The 15064-nt window shown below is 42.8% G+C and overlaps 1 protein-coding gene across 5 annotated transcripts in view; it reads right to left on the minus strand.

Annotated features, from left to right (window-relative positions):
- Positions 1-15064, minus strand: part of LOC138667605 (bactericidal permeability-increasing protein-like) — a 295646-nt gene that overhangs the window by 164929 nt on the left and 115653 nt on the right. For 2 of the 5 annotated variants that reach the window (XM_069755740.1, XM_069755738.1), the window contains exons 8-10: positions 8133-8224; positions 6678-6854; positions 858-911 (exon numbers count right to left, since the gene is read on the minus strand). In XM_069755740.1, the coding sequence (XP_069611841.1) occupies positions 858-911; positions 6678-6854; positions 8133-8224 (323 nt within the window). The remainder of the gene's footprint in view (positions 1-857; positions 912-6677; positions 6855-8132; positions 8225-15064) is intronic. The other 3 variants (XM_069755742.1, XM_069755739.1, XM_069755743.1) reach the window with 3 other exon arrangements.

A 15064-nucleotide genomic window follows, 5' to 3' on the forward strand; every position in this document is an offset into this window, starting at 1 on the left:
CCTACCGCTGTCTGTCCCCGGCGCTCTGCTTCTCTGCTCTGGCTGTGAGCACCGGGCAGCCGGAAAGCAGAGCGGTGACGTCACCGCTCTGCTTTCCGGCCGCTGTGCTTACACAGGGCAGAGAAGCAGAGCGCCGAGGACAGACAGCGGTAGGTAAGTATGTAGTGGTTGTTTTTTTTACTTTGACGATGGTAACCAGGGTAAACATCGGGTTACTAAGCGCGGCCCTGCGCTTAGTAACCTGATGTTTACCCTGGTTACCGGCATCGTTGGTCGCTGGAGAGCTGTCTGTGTGACAGCTCTCCAGCGACCAAACAGCGACGCTGCAGCGATCCGAATCATTGTCGATATCGCTGCAGCGTCGCTTAGTGTGACGGTACCTTAAGACCCCATTTTCGCTCATTTCTCCCACAGCTTTATCGTCGAAAATCTCATGAGTGACACCCTACTAAAAGTGATGTAATACCCTCAAGGGCATGATGTAAATACCCAGAGTGAATAGTGTATAAACAATCTTCCCTTACTAGGGGCAAAGGGTAAAAACACTGCTAATTCAAAATGTTCAGTGAGCATGTAGCCTTAGGCTAAAAGTCTGCAGTCACTATGATGTTTGTTTGTTATTGTATCTTCTTAGTAAACTTCCTTATCTTACCTATGTAAGAAGCTTGGTTGTGTTACAATATCTATGCATTCAGAGGTAAAATGGTTAAGGATGGGCCACTAGGCATGGGCCATTGTTATGTGCTTGCCACCAAGGGTAAAGCTTGTTGGCTAGCTCCAGTGCACAGTCTATTGAATATAGCCTACAGTCCAATTATTTCTGATCAGTAATTAGATACAGCTAGGAATTTACTTACATCAGGAATGAAAGCACGATAGCCATCTGTTCTTAGCCATAATGCATGTGGATGCTGAAAAATTTAAATCAATTATTTTAGGGACAAGCTTATTAAAGGGTCCCTTTAATTACATTCAGCTGGAGAATAAATTATTATGTAACCATGTCAGTTATTCTCAAACATCTCACCTTTGAAGAGCCTCCCAACTCTAATGTAAAAAAGATCCAGCTAAGATTTATCTGCATTGTTTCCCAACTTTAGAGTGCAGTCAGACTGCTGTATTACAATCCTCGGACTGGACGTCAGCTCTCCGGATCTGAGAATGACAGCTGCATAGAAATACATGCTGTCACGCTAAGGTCAGGATAGCCAACGGCCAATTCGAGGATTGCGATGCTATCCTTGCGTGAGTAATATGGTAGTCTGACTGTACCCATACATTAGTATTTTAAAGCAAGATCCATTTGCTGTACCTATTGTACACGTATCAGCGCCTCATGCTGCTGCCTTAAGGGGAACCTTTGATTGAAAAAGGTTCCAAGAATCACTAATGCAGTAGACATTTAACTTCACCATAAGCCAATTTATCCTATAAGAATATCCTTTTACACCCCTTTAGGCTTAAAGGTAGACGGAGAAGTCTTGGCTGCTAATCCAGCCAATCAGTGTCTTTCAGCCATTTTTTATATTGATTCCTGGAACTTGTCTGATGTGACTAACTAAATTTATATTTTTAACATTTAGAAGCTTAAAGGGGAATTAATATTTTAAACATTTATGCCATATCCCTCACCTATAAATAAAATGTCGTGGTGACCTCAGTCTGCCTGTTTCATAGTCACTGCTGTGTATTCATAGCTTAATAGAAACGTTGATGCTTGCAAGTGTTGCCATCACTCCATAAATTCCTATGGAGACTATCGAGGTGCTGAACTAGTCAAATGGTCTAATTGAACCCCTATTCTCCTTCTTGGTGAAAGTGTTAGAGGTGGGAGACAAACACCGATCAAGCATTTATGATATATCCTGTGAATTTTCTTTAGATGTTTAAAAGGACCTGTTTAGTCCTCATAGTTCCCTGTTACTCAGTTCCTGAGCTTGCATCAAAGATAGGATATAATAGTTTTAATGGTGAATGGATTTTTTATTTTTGATATTTTCTTTTAAAAATGTTCTTATCACTATCTATATTTAAAAAAAATCTTGCAATTTTCACACTGCCACTTGGCCTAATAATAGACCCAGGGGCCCCAATCATCGTTGCCTTTATGCTTGTTTTTTTGTCTAGTTTTGTGTTTTTTTCTCTTCTAATTCATTATTATATTTCCGCTTTATTTTAAGTCTGTTTTATATGTGCGCACCTGTTTTTTAACCCTGCTTTGCGGGCGGAGTTTAGTGTTTCCAGATGTTTTGATCTGATTGAGCAATTTAAACTTTTTAAAAAGTCACAAAATTTGGAGCAACTCTACTCAGCCTAGATTTATGCATCTTTTTCAAAAGTTGTATCTTTTGTGACGTTTTGAAAAAGTTGCGAGGTTTTGTTCAAAAAGTGGCTAAAATGGTTAATGACTAGTGTTGAGCATTCCGATACCGCAAGTATCGGGTATCGGCCGATACTTGCGGTATCGGAATTCCGATACCGAGATCCGATACTTTTGTGGTATCGGGTATCGGTATCGGATACATAGAGATGTGTAAAATAAAGAATTAAAATAAAAAATATTGATATATTTACCTCTTCGGCGGCCCCTGGACTCAGCGCGGGTAACCGGCAGGCTTCGTTGTTCAAAATCAGCGCTTTTAGGATCTGAGAATCACGTCCCGGCTTCTGATTGGTCGCGGGCCGCCCATGTGACCGCCACGCGACCAATCACAAGCCGCGACGTCACCGCAAGCTATTAACGCGCTCATTTTTAAAAATGAGCGCGTTAATGGCTTTCAAAGACGTAGCGGCTTGTGATTGATCGCGTGGCCGTGACCAATCACAAGCCGCTACGTCTTTGAAAGTCATTACCGCGCTCATTTTTAAAAATGAGCGCGTTAATAGCTTGCGGTGACGTCGCGGCTTGTGATTGGTCGCGTGGCGGTCACATAGGCGGCCCGCGACCAATCAGAAGCCGGGACGTGATTCTCAGGTCCTAAAAGCGCTGATTTTGAACAACGAAGCCTGCCGGTTACCCGCGCTGAGTTCAGGGGCCGCCGGAGAGGTAAATATATCAATATTTTTTATTTTAATTCTTTATTTTACACATCCCTATGGATCCCAGGGCCTGAAGGAGAGTTTCCTCTCCTTCAGACCCTGGGAACCATGAGAATACCTTCCGATACTTGATGTCCCATTGACTTGTATTGGTATCGGATATCGGTATCGGCGATATCCGATATTTTTCGGATATCGGCCGATACTATCCGATACCGATACTTTCAAGTATCGGACGGTATCGCTCAACACTATTAATGACAGAAAAGAAGCCCTTTTTTGACTTTGCAGCAAATTCATGAACTGCAGGTGCCATCTTGACAAAGTTGTCAGGGAGCGTTACAAGACAAAAAAGAAAAGTGACTTTCTGCCTTTGTGCTTTTGCTTTTTTAAGAAACCTTTTTTATCTCATTTGAGAGATAAGCTCCTATATAATAGAAACAGGCCTGCCGAAGGAGATTTTGACAGACCAGGGAACCCCCTTCATGAGCAAGGGAAAGAACTGTGTAGGGTCGTCCAGATTGTCCAGCTGCGAACTTCAGTGTACTGTCCACAGACTGATGGCCTAGTAGAATGCTTAAATAAAACCTTGAAAGCCATGCTTAAAAAGGTAATTGAGAAGCATGGTCGAGACTGGGATTACCTTCTTCCATTTTTCCTCTTCTACATCAGGTAAGTTCCCCACACCTCTATTGGCTTCCGGCCATTTGAGCTCCTGTATGGTAGACATCTGCGAGGGCTCCTGGACATCAGCAAGGGGACATGGGAAGCCGAGGTCACATTACACTGGAGCATCATAGAGCATGTCGCCCAGCTGCAGGAGAGAATGCCTATCATGAAGGAGCATCTTCTCCAGCACAGGACGCACAGGCAAGAGTGTATGACCGATCAGCAAGGCTGAGGCAGCTCCAGCACGGGAACCATATGCTAGTGATTATCACCACAGTGGAGAGCAAGTTCCTAGCCAAGTGGCAAGGCCCATATGAGGTGGTGAAAAAACTGGGCAAAGTTGATTACAAGGTACACCAGCTGGGGCGAAGGAAGCCACGCTAGGTCTATGATGTGAACTTGCAGAAACCCTGGCGAGACCAAGAATCGCTGGACACCCCTTGCCTGGGAGCCAGTCCCAAAGTCACAGTCGACGATGTCACCATTGCAGAGACTCTGATGCTGGCCCAGAGGCAACAGTGTCTGGAGCTGTTGCTGTAGAACCGTGACCTATTCTCAGAGTTGCCGGGGCATACGCAGGTGGTGGATTATGACGTGTTGACATGTTGACCGAACCGCATGAAAGGGTGATCCTCAAACCCTATAGAATTCCGGAAGCACAGAGAGGGGTGATATAGGGCCCGACAGTGAGTGGTGGTTTTGTAAAGACTACCTCAAGCTGAATGAAGTCTCTAGGTTTGATGCTAACCTGATGCCTTGTGTGGATGAACTCATTGAGAGACTTGAACCAGCGAGGTACATTACATCCCTGAACCTGACGAAGGGCTATTGACAGATCCCCATGTCCCAGAGTGTCAAGGAGAAGAAAGTTTTCTCGACTCCTGACAGGTGTGTTCGGTCTACAGAGGGTCCCAGCCACCTTCCAGAGGGCGATTGATTGGATCCTGGCTCTGCATAAAAAGTATGCCACAGCGTACCTCGATCACATTGTGATATTTAGCCTTGACTGGGCTAGTCAGCTGACAAAGGTACAGTTGGTTCTGGATGCTTTAAGAAGTGCGGGGTTCATCATAAATCTGAAAAAGTGTGCCATAAGGAAGGAAGAGGCCAAGTACCTAGGCTATGTCGTCAGAAGTGGCAAAATTAAACCACAAATAAATAAGATTAAAACGATTCAGAAGTGGCCGCAACCGCTTTCCAAGAAGCAAGTAAGGGCATTTCTTTGAATTGTGGGCTATTACCAGCAGTTCATCCAAAATTTAGCTATAATCGCTGCACCATTAATGGATTTTCTTAAAGGTACCAAGTTGACCCTCGTGAAATGGACTGCTGAAACAGAGATGGCATTCCAGGAGCTGAAGCAGGCTTTGTGTAAACATCCAGTTCTGGTCAGACCAGACTTCAGCAAGGAGTTTGTGGTCCAGACGGATGCCTCAGAAGTCAGGTTGGGAGCCATGCTGTCTCAGGAAATAAATGAGGAAGAGCATCTCAACCTGTATCTGATCTGGAAGCTCTAGTCATGTGAAAAAAATTATGCCTTTGTAGACAAAGAGTGTCTAGCCATAAAATGGGCGTGGATACATTGTGGTATTATCTACTAGACCGGAGATTCAAACTCGTGTACGAACATCCCCCTCTGAGATGGTTAAGGGAAAAAAGGGTAAGAATGCCAGTTTAACTAAGTAGTTCTTAGGCCTCCAGGATTTCAGGTTCCATGTAGGACACAGGTCCGGTAAGTTACACGGGAACACATATGCGCCCTCCCAAATTGTCTGTTTGGTGTCCGAAGGTGCCAAAGTCCCTGGTTTTTGGCATAGGGGAGAAATATATGACAAGGTCACTGATGCCGTATGTGAGGGGAGATATGTGTTGCAAAGGTTGCTTTTCTGCGTGATGTGAAAGCCATAAGTGTTTTCTCCAGCATGATATGCGCTGAAAGCAATCCAGTCTCTATATGGGCCTGGCTTTCATGGTGGATAGGGCAGAGATGGACGCAAAGCCTACCCACCATACCTCCAACTCCAGGGTGTGGCTGAAGGGAGTTAAATGTCCAGCCAGTGTTTTTCCTCTGTCTGTGTTGTGTGGCAGTAGGAAGCCTCCAGACCTTCAGCTCTTGCGGCTATATGTGTTGACCCAGAGGTACTGGGCAGGACTTTATATGAACTTTTTAAGAAAGGTTGTTTTTATGTTACCAGTTTCGTTTTTTGGTTTATGATGCAATAAACCACCCCAGAAACTTTAACCACACATGGTCCTGTGTCTACTTCGAGGAGCAGCTTAGTGAACCGACCTTCCACAATTGACATAGACCTGGATTCATCATTGCGTTTGCTCATGTTTTTATCTAGCTTTGTGTTTTGCACCTTTTTTTATTTGCACCCGATTAATTATTTTATATGCTTCTTTTTAAAGTCTATTGCTTGCTTGTTTTTTTTTTTTTTGTTTTACTTTGTGGGCGGAGTTAAGCAATTCCCGATGTTTTCGCCTGATTCATTAATTGTGACTTTTTTTTTTTTTTTTTTTAAAGTCTCAACTTAACTCCAGTTTTCTCTTGGTTTATTTTTGAGTATGACAAAATTTTGGTACAATTTTCATGACTTTTGGCACCAAAAGCCGCAAAACAGTTCAAGACAGGAAGAAAACCCATTTTTTACTTTGCTCGAAATTAAGGAAATTGCAAGCACAATTTTGATGAATTTGGCACCAAAAACAGCAGCTAATATCAAAAGACAAATAAGAAAAGTGACATTAAAAAAAATGCAAAAAATGAATCAGGGTCCCAATTTGTATTGAAGTATTTAATTTAATGAGTATGGTATCACCCCCTCTAAGTGGCATTTAAACATACCAGTGCTTTGATAAGAATATAGTGAGCAAGCCTAACCCCTCTCCCTGTATGCATGTTATATTTCTAATGTAAAGACATACAGACATTTGCTATGTATGGTCTTTATAAATTTTGTCCTTACCTGTTCCTGTGTAAGTGTCAGTTTTAGAATATCTGACATGAAATACGCTTTGCCTAAAGAGTTGAAAAAATATTCAGATAATCCCACCAAAAGCATGGATTGCCTTGTCTCAGGTAGAATAATAGGAGCTATGTTAGCTTCTTCCTGGTCGTGGGCTCCAGAATGGAGTATAGCTCCCTGTGTGTAATTCAATGAATAACATGAATTAAAGTCATAGCATAATGGCCACAAGCATATTTTACAGTTAAAGGGGTTGTCCAGTCAGACTTATCGATTTGGACCGGAAAGCCGATTTACAGGAAATCAGTCATCAGCAAAAATTAGGTTTACGTTACTTGCAGATATATTGGTAATTTGCAGGTAAATAGCATTACATTGCTGTCTGTCCACCTCACTGAAAGCATGACCACCGGGAGAAAAGGAATTTCTATCCTATAGAGAACCACTTGCTTTCAGTCAAACGGGTGTGCAGGGAGTGGTTACAGTCACAGCTCACTATACAGAGAATGTTGATTGCAATCACTCCCTGACAATTTAGGGAAGCCAGGGCTGCAGCTGATTCCGGACATCTTCTTCATGCTGAATTCGTATGATGGCGCCAGTGCTGATTGGACGCCAGTGTCATGTGTCACAACTCCTCACGAGAGCCCTGGGGAGAGCAAGTGCCAACACAGTGGGAATGGCGCCGCCACAGGAGTTGAGTATAAGCTTTATTATTTTCTGGAGGCCAAGTGAGGGGTATGAGAAGAAGTTGTCCAAGTAGTGGACAACTTCTTTAATTAACAACGGATTACCAAAATGACAATATACTTTAATAGAAAAGTACTAGTGCTAGTAATGTAAAATAAATAAATCGATCCCTTTTTACATTTGCTGTTTTTGGTTACCTCACCTCCCTAGAAAAAAGTGTCTTGTACCTTTGGTACTTTTACATATTCTAAGCCTGATGCTTTCTTATACCTGCGAGTGAAGACTGAGGGAAGTCTGCTGCAGCAGAGGTAATCCTCTGAAAACACTCAAGCTGCAAAGTATTGTGCCTATGCACAACCATAGAAGGTGAACACCTAAACTAACTAAGTTTTTATTATTAAAAAGCAGTAGAGCAAAAAAAATTATAAAAAGTTAGTGGGTTTCTTTTCCAATTACACCCAAAAGATTGTCTTTATATTTCCAATACACTAAACTGTAAGGTAAATGGTGGCATAAAAATATGAAAAATAAAGCTGCTATGTTACAAAAAAAAGTAAAAACAAAAGATATGGATCATAGCAGTGACATAAGCACTGTAGGAATAAAAATAGGAAAAAAAAAGAAATTCCTGTATCCTCATATGTTTATGAAAAAAAAACTTTTCAACTCATCATTTACACATTATTTTTATCAATATAGGTTTGCTCAGTTTGAAAGCCTGTCAGGTGACTATGAAGTTACTTTCTTTAAAATGTGACTCATTACCTTTAGATCCAGATCAATATGCATTTTCTGCACTCGTGGAGGATTTATCACAGAATAATCAATTTTATTATGGGCATCAAGATCTGCAGTAACTGAAAAAGAAAAATTAAGGAGAACCTAAATATCATTGTAAGGTGACATGAAAAAGTATGCATCTTTGTAGATGACTGCTGTAATCGGATATGTCACACTGAATGGTTTCTGGTTTTTGAACATTAAATTGGTATAACTGAAAAGAGGATTTTTGTCTAAACATTTTTTTTTTGCTGTTGTATCTCACTGTAACTTATTTGTCAGCTTTGCTGTCTAGACTGAGTCTGGATGAGCAGAGTCATCACACTATCATTAAAGAGGTATATTCACAAACAATTGCTCTAATAATCTTATAATAATAATCTTTATTTTTATATAGCGCTAACATATTCCGCAGCGCTTTACAGTTTGCACACATTATCATCACTGTCCCCAATTGGGCTCACAATCTAGAATTCCTATCAGTATGTCTTTGGAATGTGGGAGGAAACCGGAGAACCCGGAGGAAACCCACGCAAACACGGAGAGAACATACAAACTCTTTGCAGATGTTGTCCTGGGTGGGATTAGAACCCAGGACCCCAGCGCTGCAAGGCTGCAGTGCTATCCACTGAGCCACCGTGCTGCCCAATGTAATACTACTAGAATCCCTTCCACATGAAGGGTATTTGTACCATCCAAAACTTTATGTCTCACATGACCAATAAAATAAAATGATCTCCATTATGGTACTAGTCTAAAAGTCATAATTTTATTTTAACACAATAACATAAAAGATGTTAAAAAACACCATTTACTACATGTACAAAATCCAAAACAAGGGACTATACTGCCATAGGTAGTTTCAGAAAATCAGGAAAAACACTCGCAAGTATATGAACATATTTACCACTGATGAAAAGCCTAAATATATATTAAAGTTAGTGTTAAGCTATTATCTCAGAGTGTGTATGGTGGTAGGTATAGTTGTTAATCCTAATATCACTAAATGGGTAAGTAAATACTTATTCCCATAATAATCTAGCCACCAATTTTCTCTTAAATAGTGCCTCCCGAAGAAGCAGAACGCGAAACCCGCGTCGGGGCAGAGGGACGCCGAGGTACTTTCTTGTGGCTGACAGCAAGGTATACAACTCTTTTCATATACCATCCACTGTATGTATGCCATATATTAAGAGTAAATTGGTGGCTAGATTATTATGGGAATAAGTATTTACTTACCCATTTAGTGATATTAGGATTAACAACTATACTTACCACCATACACACTCTGAGGTAATAGCTTAACACTAACTTTAATATATATTTAGGCTTTTCATCCGTGGTAAATATGTTCATATACTTGCGAGTGTTTTGCCTGATTTTCTGAAACTACCTATGGCAGTATAGTCCCTTGTTTTGGATTTTGTACCCTTCTTTACATGTAGTAATTGGTGTTTTTTAACATCTTTTATGTTATTGTGTTAAAATAAAATTATGACTTTTATACTAGTACCATAGTGGAGATCATTTTATTTTATTGGTCACGCTAAGTGTGAGATATATCATTAAAGAGGGAAGTTTAATAGTAGCACAGCTGTACTGTGTGAGGTCTAAAAGGGGCAGAAGAGAATGCACTGTGCAGTTCTAATCTGTGTGCTCTAGAAATTTTAGAGTTAAAAATTCTAAATCCTGCAAATAACTAGAGTTACAATTACATTTTTTATCATTATTAATATGTTATCTTACTCCATTTCATAGCGCATTGCTTAAAAGGTACAGTAGTAAGACTATACAATACATGCTGAAAAGGCTCTGTATGTCTTTGTCCTCTCTGTTCTCTATAAAGGGACAGCTACTTCATTATTTCTTGGAGATATTAGTCATCTGACAATTGAGTCCCACTTATTTCAGCTGCCATATAAGCGCACGCAAAGTGTGACACTGTCTATACAGATAATTACACTACACATTATTAATAATAATAATTTTATATAGCTCCAATATATTCCGCAGCGCTTTACAAATTATAGAGGGGATTTGTACAGACAATAGACATTACAGCGTAACAAAAACACAGTTCAAAACAGATACCAAGAGGAGTGAGGGCCCTGCTCGCAAGCTTACAATCTATAGGAAAAGGGGAGACACGAGAGGTGGATGGTAACAATTGCTTTCGTTGTTCCGAGCAGTCATAGTGTAAGGATCGGGTGTTCATGTAAAGCTGCATGAACCAGTTAACAGCCTAAGTATGTAACAGTACAGACACAGAGGGCTATTAACTGCATGAAATATATGAGAACATGATGTGAGGAACCTGATTATGGGGTTTTTTTGGCCACATTTGAGAGTTCATTGCGAGAAACTCGCATCAAGTCGCGGCACTGCCACCGTCACTCAGGACCGTGGTGGACGCGGTGGACGCCGTGTCTGGAGGCGGTTCTCCTCCCCTCTTTATCCAGTTTGTTCAGTTGCGGGTGTGCTTCCCTACAGGTGGTCATTCCCCACCATTTCGTCTCTGCCCTCCAGCTCTTACTACCTCCCCTATTTACGTTATTTGGGGCGTTCTACGGATGCGCTATTATCATCTATATTGTGCTCAGCTCTATTTCCCTGGCCATATTGGCCCTCATATACACGTGACTGATGAAAGTCCCAAGGGACTGAAACGTTTCTTGTGCTACCAATAAATCGTTTCTACGGTTACTGAAGTTGAGTGCTAGACTTTTGTGCTATATATATTGATGGTTTGGGAACCTAAGTCTTAGCACCGATTTGTAGCAGTGCACACGGTGTTTTCTCTTCACGTGTACAATTTTCATAGTCATGAAAATACTGAAAAATCTTTAAATGAGAAGGTGTATCCAAACTTTTGGACTGTACTGTATATGTACACTGCTCCAAAAAATAAAGGGAACACTTAAACACCAGAATATAACTCCAAGTAAATCAAACTTCTGTGAAATCAAACTGTCCACTTAGGAAGCAACAGTGTTTGAAAATCAATTTCACATGAACAATCCTGGTGTTCTGTGGCAAATGCCAAGAGTCCTGCATGGTGTTGGGTTGTGAGCACAACCCCCATCTGTGGACGTTGGGCACTCAGACCATCCTCATGGAGTCTGTTTCTAACCATTTGTGCAGGCACATGCACGTTTGTGGCCTGCTGGAGGTCATTTTGCAGGGCTCTGTCAGTGCTCCTCCTGTTCCTCCTTACACAAACGCTGAGGTAGCCGTCCTGCTGCTGGGTTGTTGCCCTTCTATGGCCCCCTCCACATTGCCTGATGTACTGGCCTGTCTCCTGGTAGCGCCTCCAGCCTCTGGACACTACGCTGACAGACATAGCAAACCTTCTTGCCACAGCTTGCATTGATGTGCCATCCTGGATGAGCTGCACTACCTGAGCCACTTGTGTGGGTTGTAGAGTTCGTCTCATGCTACCACGAGTGTGAAAGCACAACCAACATTCAAAAGTGATCAAAACACCAGCCAGAAAGCATTGGTACTGAGATGTGGTCTGTGGTCCCCACCTGCAGAACCACTCATTTATTGAGTGTGTCTTGATAATTGGCAATAATTTCCATCTGTTGTCTATTCCATTTGCATAACAGCATGTGAAATTGATTGTCAAACAGTATTGGACAGTTTGATTTCACAGAAGTTTGAGTTACTTGGAGTTATATTCTGTTGTTTAAGTGTTCCCTTTATTTTTTTGAACAGTGTATAATGGAACAGCACAAAAGTATAAGCAGGGAATCCCACGCTTGGAATCCCTTCCTTGCATAGCAGTATACAAATAAGACTTGTATACCCACCTGACAACTCCAGTGGGTTGAATGTACATACTCTCATGTAATTTAATGTGTAAGATTGTGATATGATTAATGACCACTAGATGTCAGTGGAGATTTTAGGTACCGTATATACTCGAGTATAAGCCGAGATTTTTAGCCAATTTTTCTGGGCTGAAAGTCCCCCTCTCGGCTTATACTCGAGTAATACCCAGGAGTTGGCAGGAGAGGGAGAGCGGGGGCTGTCTAATTATGCTCACCTGCTCCTGGTGCGGTCCCTGCACATCTTTTCCTCGGCGCTGACAGCTTCTTCCTGTACTGAGCGGTCACATGGTACCGCTCATTACAGTAATGAATATGTGGCTCCACCGCCGCATATTCATTACTGTAATGAGCGGTAACAGTGAACGCTCAGTACAGGAAGAAGCTGCCGGCGCCAGGGAATAGACGTGCAGGGACCGCACCAGGAGCAGGTAAGTATAACGAGGAGGGGAGCACTGCGCTGCGCGATATTCACCTGCTCCTCGTTCCAGCACCGCTCCGTCTTCAGCAGTGACGCTCAGGCCACCGGGCGCGGTGACGTGGTTAATGCGCGCCCTGTGCCTGAACGTCAGTGCAGGAGACACTGAAGATGGAGTGGCGCCGGAACGAGGAGCAGGTGAATATTGAAAGTGCCGGGGGCCTGAGCAACGGAGAGGTACGTATGTGATTTTTTTTATTTTTTATTGCAGCAATAGCAAATGGGGCAAGTGTCTGTATGGAGCATCTTATGGAGCCATAACGTTTGTGCAGCATTATATGGGGCCATAACGTTTGTGCAGCACTATATGGGGGCACGTTTGTGCAGCACGATATGGGGCCATAACGTTTGTGCAGCACTATATGGGGTCACAACGTTTGTGCAGCACTTTATGGGGCCATAAAGTTTGTGCAGCACTATATGGGGCCATAACGTTTGTGCAGCACTGTATGGGGCCACAACGTTTGTGCAGCACTATATGGGGCCATAACGTTTGTGCAGCACTGTATGGGGCCATAACATTTGTGCAGCACTTTATGGGGCCATAACGTTTGTGCAGCACTACATGGGGCCATAACGTTCGTGCAGCACTATATGGGGCCACAACGTTTGTGCAGCACTATATGGGACCATAACGTTTGTGCAGCACTATATGGGGCCACAACATTTGTGCAGCACTTTATGGGGCCATAACGTTTGTGCAGCACTATATGGGGCCATGACGTTTGTGCAGCACTATATGGGGCCACAACGTTTGTGCAGCACTATATGGGACCATAACGTTTGTGCAGCACTATATGGGGCCACAACATTTGTGCAGCACTGTATGGGGCCATAACGTTTGTGCAGCACTATATGGGGCCACAACGTTTGTGCAGCACTATATGGGGCCATAACGTTTGTGCAGCACTGTATGGGGCCATAACATTTGTGCAGCACTTTATGGGGCCATAACGTTTGTGCAGCACTATATGGGGCCATAACGTTCGTGCAGCACTATATGGGGCCACAACGTTTGTGCAGCACTATATTGGACCATAACGTTTGTGCAGCACTATATGGGGCCACAACATTTGTGCAGCACTTTATGGGGCCATAACGTTTGTGCAGCACTATATGGGGCCATGACGTTTGTGCAGCACTATATGGGGCCACAACGTTTGTGCAGCACTATATGGGACCATAACGTTTGTGCAGCACTATATGGGGCCACAACATTTGTGCAGCACTGTATGGGGCCATAACGTTTGTGCAGCACTATATGGGGCCACAACGTTTGTGCAGCACTGTATGGGGCCATAACGTTTGTGCAGCACTTTATGGGGCCATAACGTTTGTGTAGCACTATATGGGGCCATAACGTTTGTGCAGCACTGTATGGGGCCACGACGTTTGTGCAGCACTATATGGGACCATAACGTTTGTGCAGCACTGTATGGGGCCATAACGTTTGTGCAGCACTTTATGGAGCCATAACGTTTGTGCAGCACTATATGGGGTCATAACGTTTGTGCAGCACTATGTGGGGCCACAACGTTTGTGCAGCACAATATGGGGCCACAACATTTGTGCAGCACTATATGGGACCATAACGTTTGTGCAGCACTGTATGGGGCTACAACGTTTGTGCAGCACTGTATGGGGCCATAACGTTTGTGCAGCACTTTATGGGGCCATAACGTTTGTGCAGCACTATATGGGGCCATAAAGTTTGTGCAGCACTATATGGGGCCACAACGTTTGTGCAGCACAATATGGGGCCACAACATTTGTGCAGCACTTTATGGGGCCATAACGTTTGTGCAGCACCATATGGGGCCACAACATTTGTGCAGCACTTTATGGGGCCATAACGTTTGTGCAGAACTATATGGGGCCACAACATTTGTGCAGCACTATATGGGACCATAACGTTTGTGCAGCACTATATGGGGCTATAACGTTTGTGCAGCACTGTATGGGGCCATAACGTTTGTGCAGCACTTTATGGGGCCATAACATTTGTGCAGCACTGTATGGGGCCCATGATGTTTGTGCAGCACTGTATGGGGAAAGTGTCTGTATGGGGCCATAATGTTTGTGCAGCACTATATGGGACAAGTGTCTGTATGGTGCCATAACATTTGTGCAACACTATATGGGGCAAGTGTCTATATGGGGCAAATGTCTGTATGGAGCCATGATCAACGTTTTTGCAGCACTCTATGGGGCAAATATCTTTATGGAGCATCTTATGGGGCCATAATCAACATTTGTCCAGCATTATATTGGGCAAATGTGTCTATGTAGCATCTTATGGGGCCATTATTAACCTTTATGCAGGGTTATATGGGGCATACTTTAATAGAGAGCATCTTATGAGGCCCATCATAAACCTTATGGGGCATTATATGGGGCTCCTGATTCAATATGGATATTCAAAAACACTTAACCTATTGATGTCTCAATTAATTTTACTTTTATTGGTATCTATTTTTACTTTTGACATTTACCGGTAGCTGCTGCATTTCCACCCTAGGCTTATACTCGAGTCATAAAGTTTTCCCAGTTTTTTGTGGCAAAATTAGGGGGGTCGGCTTATAATCGGGTCGGCTTATACTCGAGTATAT

Source organism: Ranitomeya imitator, chromosome 2, assembly GCF_032444005.1.
Source record: "Ranitomeya imitator isolate aRanImi1 chromosome 2, aRanImi1.pri, whole genome shotgun sequence".
NCBI lineage: Eukaryota > Metazoa > Chordata > Amphibia > Anura > Dendrobatidae > Ranitomeya > Ranitomeya imitator.